The 6,372-nt window shown below is 37.9% G+C and overlaps 1 protein-coding gene across 1 annotated transcript; it reads right to left on the reverse strand.

Moving 5' to 3' along the window:
* Positions 1–1,771: 1,771 nt before the first annotated feature.
* Positions 1,772–3,838, reverse strand: LOC133321762 (glutamine--fructose-6-phosphate aminotransferase [isomerizing] 2-like). Its single transcript, XM_061530839.1, has one exon. It carries the CDS (start codon positions 3,812–3,814, stop codon positions 1,772–1,774), a length of 2,043 nt encoding a protein of 680 aa, XP_061386823.1. The 5' UTR covers positions 3,815–3,838.
* Positions 3,839–6,372: the final 2,534 nt, after the last annotated feature.

Genomic DNA, 6,372 nt, shown 5'->3' on the forward strand with positions numbered 1-6,372 from the left:
CCCAATGTTATATAATTATACAAGGTAGAACATATATATATATATATATATGGCGATAGCTATGACATAATTATACAAGGTAGTCTCATGCAGTCATATGTTTCCATTTTTTCATAAATTTGCCTCTGAGAGTATTCATTCAACTTTCAAAATTTAAATGAAAATATCTTCCTTCGAAATGTACGCATACCATGTGTTTAGTTGCGAAAATTGCAAAATAATAGGTTCGTTCTTTTACTTTCCCAATAATATTTACTCAGTAAGAATTTGCAGAGAGTAAATACGAATCTTTCCTTCTCAAGAGAGAAAACTGCAAAAAGCAAACGAACAACATCCAGTAAAAAGATTGTTTCGACACAGCTGATTACAACAACAAACAAATTGGCGCAAACTAAAAAACAGCATTTTTATTAGAAAAATGGATAACAAGCGGAAAATTGATGTTGTTTGTTCCCCACAAACATTTAAAAGGGTTGTGACCGGTAAGTTTTAACTATTTATTCACAAAACAATCAATTTTCTTGAGAACAATTTTTTGTTTGTTTACAAAACATAACAAAACAGCTGATTAAATATCAGCTGATGGTACAAGAAAATTCTTACTGAGTAAATTTTCCTTGTAAGAATTTGCAAATACTCAGTAACACAACTGTCAAATCTGCTCTCTCAATTCACTCTCTTTTACTGGACTTTTGGGTAAACGAACAACATTTTATAATAATTTGTACAAATTTGTACAAATTATTGAGTAAACGAACGAACCTAATATAAATATTTTGAAGTTCCCTTCCTCTAAAACTTATAAATATTACATGTAACAACCATGGTTAACTCTTGAGAGCAATGTTCAGCTTTAGAAAATACATTTTGTTAACTTTATTGAAAATCCGTAATTTTCCACTGTAATTTATCATTCTGTCCAAATTTCCCGACCCATTTTCGTTATTTGCATGGTTTTTGTCTGATTTTTTAAAGAAGTGGCTGGCATTTTATACTTCTTCTTAGGAAATTTTCAATGTAGATAGGTCCATAAAATGATACCGCATAATTTTCGATATTTTGAAGTCCCTTGCTATGATTTCTAACCCGAATGTCTTTAATACGATATTTATTTTTTTTAGCACACATAGTCCCCATACAAAGATTCGGACCGATTTAAGAAATTTGGAATTGACACAACATAGTGAAGTATATGAGAAGTTCGACTCTTACGAACGTAACCGATTAATTTACTTTTTTCTGTTAGTATTATTTGATAGTTCATCATGGAAAGACTTCTCTTGAACATTGTTTTTAAATTTTTGAAGAGATCAGAAGAGGATAGAAGGTTTTTCTCAATAAGAAACCTTCAGATGAGCAGATCAGTTCTAGTATATCGTATTTAAAACCTAATGTTTATGAGGACAAGACATTTAACAATAAAAGAACTCATTTTTTATTTTTAAATAAAATTGTATATATTTTTGTATGTCCATATATATAAAATACGTTTAAGAAATTGTATACATACACGCATATATAGTTCAAAACTACATTTTTAAATTGCACAAAACTATTTCTCATTCAATTATATACTTAAAGCAAACAAACAAATATAATTATGCCCACAATAAAACGCTATAAGACCAGGGGCAAACATGTTCAATACGAATAAAATCAAATCATAATTTAAAAAAAATAATAATAAATATTTGGAAATGCAAGGTGTGTGGCTATTATTTGGTTACAATCATTAAAAAAACTCAACGAGTCCATTCCGTCTCTCTCCAAATTATTCAACGGTTACAGACTTGGCTAAATTACGTGGACAATCAACATCACATCCACGCAAAACGGCAATATGATAGGATAACAATTGCATAGGAATGACTGTTAAAATACCCTGGAGACAATCGACGGTGCGTGGTATCTCCAAACTGCGCGAAGAGAAGGACTTTGTTTCCTCGTCACCTTCTTCGCAGATAATAATGGGTCGTCCCTTGCGCGAGGTAACCTGCTGCAGGGCATTCATACATTTGGTGTACACCGGATCACGTAGGACAATCATGAGCACCGGCATTTCATCATCGACCAAGGCCAAGGGACCATGTTTCAATTCACCCGCCAAAATGCCCTCACTGTGCATATATGTCAATTCTTTAACTTTTAAGGCACCCTCAAGGCATGTGGCAAAGTTGTAGCCACGACCCATAATCAACAGGGATTTGTGCATATACAGCTCTTTGGCAAGTTCACAGATTTTCGAATCCAATTCGAGGACTTTACGAATCTGATCGGCCAAATTTGAGAGGCCTTTTATGATTTCCTGACGTCTGGGTTGTAGGGAGAGGCGATCATCGGACATTACCAAGGCAAACATAACCAAGGAAATGAATTGTGAGGTGTAGGCCTTGGTGGAGGCAACACCAATTTCAGGACCAGCATTAATGTGAACACCACAATGTGATTCGCGACCAATGCTACTTCCTACGGTGTTGGTGATTCCCACAATGAGGGCACCCCGTTGTTTGCAGTAACGCAAGGCGAGTAGCGTGTCTGCCGTCTCACCCGACTGAGAGATAAAGAAACAAACATCATCACGGAAAATGGGAGTGTTGCGATCCAAAAAGTCTGAAGCCAATTCAACCATAACTGGCAGTTCGGTCAACTCTTCCAAAAGCTGCCTTGTGGCCACAGCACTGTGATAGGATGTACCACAGCCGATCAACATCAAACGACGGCATCTGCGAATTTCGGGAATATATTCCTTAATGCCACCCAAGACCACATCCTGGGTATCGAAACGTACACGACCTCTCATGGTATTCACCACCGACTCGGGTTGTTCGTAGATTTCCTTCAACATGAAATAGTCGTAGTTACCCTTCATAATTTGTTGAATTTCTGTCTTCAATGTCGTGATTTCTCGAGCGTGAGCATCATCCAATGATCTCTTCAAGCGGTGAATACTTAAGGCACCATCCTTCACAGCCGCCACATCATCATCTTCCAAATATATGACACGATTGGTGTGCTCTATAATAGCCGAAGCATCGGAGGCAAAGAAATACTCCACCTCGGTGTCGTCCAAAGGCATAAATTCGGAATGGGATTCAGTGCGTGCAACAGGCATCATTGATTGCATACCACTATGGCCATGCGGGCGATGTTCCTTGGCGTAGAGTATAGGAATGTGATCGGTAGCTAAACGGGTTTTGGTCTTTATGCCCACAAGCAATGGGGAACCACGGCGGGAAGCCACACATTCGCCGGGGAAGTGGCGAGATTTAAAGGCCACAGCAAAGGCTCCTTCCAGCTGCTGAATGGTCTGTTCCACCAATTCACGGAATGTATACGATGGATGTTGAGTCCACAAGTGATGCACCAATTTGGCAATTACTTCCGTATCAGTGTCCGACTCAAAAATATATCCTCTCTTCTCCAATAGCGTCTTGACATCTTTATAATTGGTAATGATGCCATTGTGTACCACGACAAAACTATTGTCCAAATCAGATCTCTGCGGATGTGAATTCAATTCCGATGGTATGCCATGCGTTGCCCATCGAGTATGGGCAATACCCACATGGGTCCTCAAAGGTTCGGCGTAATCTTCAGTGGTACACAACTCATGTATGGCATCTTCCAATACTTTAACCTTACCACTGCGCTTCACCATCAATATGTCATTATGCTCTCCGGGAGCATCAATGGCCACACCTGTAGAATCATATCCACGATATTCCAAACGTTTCAGGCCATTCACCAACAGATCCAGTACTTCATGACGTGTTTTTGGAGTCAAGTAATTGAGATAAGCAAAAATTCCACACATTTTCTGATGAAAAAATCTATACTCTTAGCGTTAGCGATGTGTTCGTTTTCCGTTTCTCCGTTCTGTTGTTGTGCTCGCTCAGCCTTTTATCCGTCTATCGAATGCACCGCACTTGTGATTTGATAAGCGAAAAAAAAACAGAATTAATGTTAATAACACCACCACCCTTTTTCGCTTCTTACGCCTTACAACTCCTCCTTCACCGTTTCGTTTGCCTATCAGCCAGCCCTGGTCGTCGTCGTTGGTGTAGTAACAAATTCTCTTTTGCTATTCTGAAACGTAAACAATGCCGGTGTATGCGTGCGTATTTCTTTTTAGTTCTTATTTGGGAATATCCGATTGGTGTTTCCTTTCGTTGTTGTTTGTCATTCAAACATAATTCTTGCTGTTTCGTGTATGTATGTGGGATGTGTGATTTTCTTTAAATTTTTAGGAGTAGATTTGAATTTGTGCAATTTTTTCTTGGTTTCAATTCAACTGCCAACGTAAAAAAATTAAATGTAAACAATAAAACTGATTACTCTCTCTCTCTCTCTCAGCTGTCACATGCCTGTGGTGATGATAGTGTATTGATTAGTGGTTGACGTATTGTAACCATATTGTGTACGTTAGTTAATACGTATGTGTTTTTAATGGCGATTATTATTTGGAATTTATGGGATCTTTGTAGCCTCAAATCATAAATTTAAATTTAAAATATTACACACTCCCATCGGTACTATTTCTAGGATTCATGTTTTGGAATAGTCCCATGGTATAATTATTACAGGGTTGGGCATTGCTACCAGCTGATTACAATTTTTTCCCCAAAATGGCCAGTTCTATCAATTTGTTCATATTGTGACTAGTTATGCCAAAGTCATATGACAAAATGTGTGACTGTGTATGTGATGTTTTTTTTTTGTTTTGGCATTTTCTGTAAACTGTTACAAATATGTCAAATGAACAGAATGACTTGTTGGATTTTGTTTTTATTTTTTCTGACATTATTGCTCACAAGGTGTATTTTTTTCTTTGTTGACATAATATATCCTACCTTGTATTATTGTACCATGTGTATTGTACAGACATTTGTAATGTGTGAGTGGGAGTGAATCAATATATACTCTTTTATTTTGTTTGGGATCATACTCCTTGTTGAAGAAAAAGAGTGTGATTTTGAAAAGAAAACATCCAAGAGTGAAATCGAGTGGACAAATAAATTTGGTTGTTTTTTTTGTGTGTGTGTGTAGTACAAATTTTTTTTGTTGTTGATCTTTTGTGTGTTACAAATATGTCAAAAAACATAAAATAACATTGATTATTTTGATTGAAAATGTTGTACAAATAAACATCTTATATGAAATGTTTTTATTTTTTCTGACATTATTGCTCACAAGGTGTATTTTTTTCTTTGTTGACATAATATATCCTACCTTGTATTATTGTACCATGTGTATTGTATATGGTGTAAATCGAACAAAGACGGAACTGGTAATGTTCTCTAGGAAGTGTTGGAATAGGCACGCTGAGGAACGGGCCACGCGTAGTGCCCTAAGGCTGCATGAACAAAATCTTTGGCGAAGTTGTACCTTTGGGCATGGTTGTATATTGAACAAACCACCAACGCGTAAAACTAAGCGACTAGCGATGTATATATCGGCATTCCTAGTAGAAACGACTGGAACCGAAGTAACCCTCCTCTGGACGGTCTGTCTTTTTATACAGACGGATCCAAGATGGAAGAAGGTACAGGAGCGGGCGTATACTGTGAAAGGCTAGGCCTTGAATTAACCTACAAGGAGGATAGCAACTGTAGTGTTTTTCAATCTGAAATCTTCGCGATTTGGAAGGTAGCGGAATTGATAAAAAGTCTGGATGCAGAGGTCGTTGAACCGGTGACTATCTTCGTGGACAGCCAAGCGGCTCTTAAAGCCATCAAATCTTGTTATATCAAATCTGAGGCCGTCCTCAAGTGTAGAACAACTTTGGAAGAACTTACTTACAGTTATCGGATGTGTTAGTTACCTGGACACTGTGACATCTTGGGTAATGAAAGAGCAGACGAACTAGCTAGACGAGGATTCAATCCACAGTTCTAGCAATTGATGACTCATTAATCTTTACTGGGACTTTGAGGCGTTCTTCGACGAAAGAGCCTATGAACTTTGGCACAACGAACCTAGGTGCAACGTGTCAAGATCCATTTGGCCGACTATGTCTACCAAAAGAACGCACTCACTGTTGAACCTGAGCAAAGCTGAAATAAGAGTAATGACAGGAATCATTACTGGTCAATGCAATATCAGAGCCTTTACTAGTAAATGGGATCTTGATGCAATTGATTTGTAGACTCTGCGTTGAAGAGGAGGAGACGAAGACAATTGAGCATCTTCTGTGTCACTGTCTAGCCCTGGCTTACAGGCGGTACAGACTAGTGGGTGCTCATTTTCCACCGAGTCTTAGCTTCTTCTCAACAACTGAACCTGCTCTAATCTACAGCATAATTAGTAACGTAAAGTGGTTGGGAAAGTGCAACCTTTACACGTAATATAACTTCTGTCTGATCTCTATAGTCA

This window comes from Musca vetustissima, unplaced genomic scaffold (assembly GCF_032173495.1).
Source record: "Musca vetustissima isolate MV318-11 ecotype Yass unplaced genomic scaffold, APGP_CSIRO_Mvet_v1 utg15951, whole genome shotgun sequence".
In the NCBI taxonomy this organism is placed as follows: Eukaryota; Metazoa; Arthropoda; class Insecta; order Diptera; family Muscidae; genus Musca; species Musca vetustissima.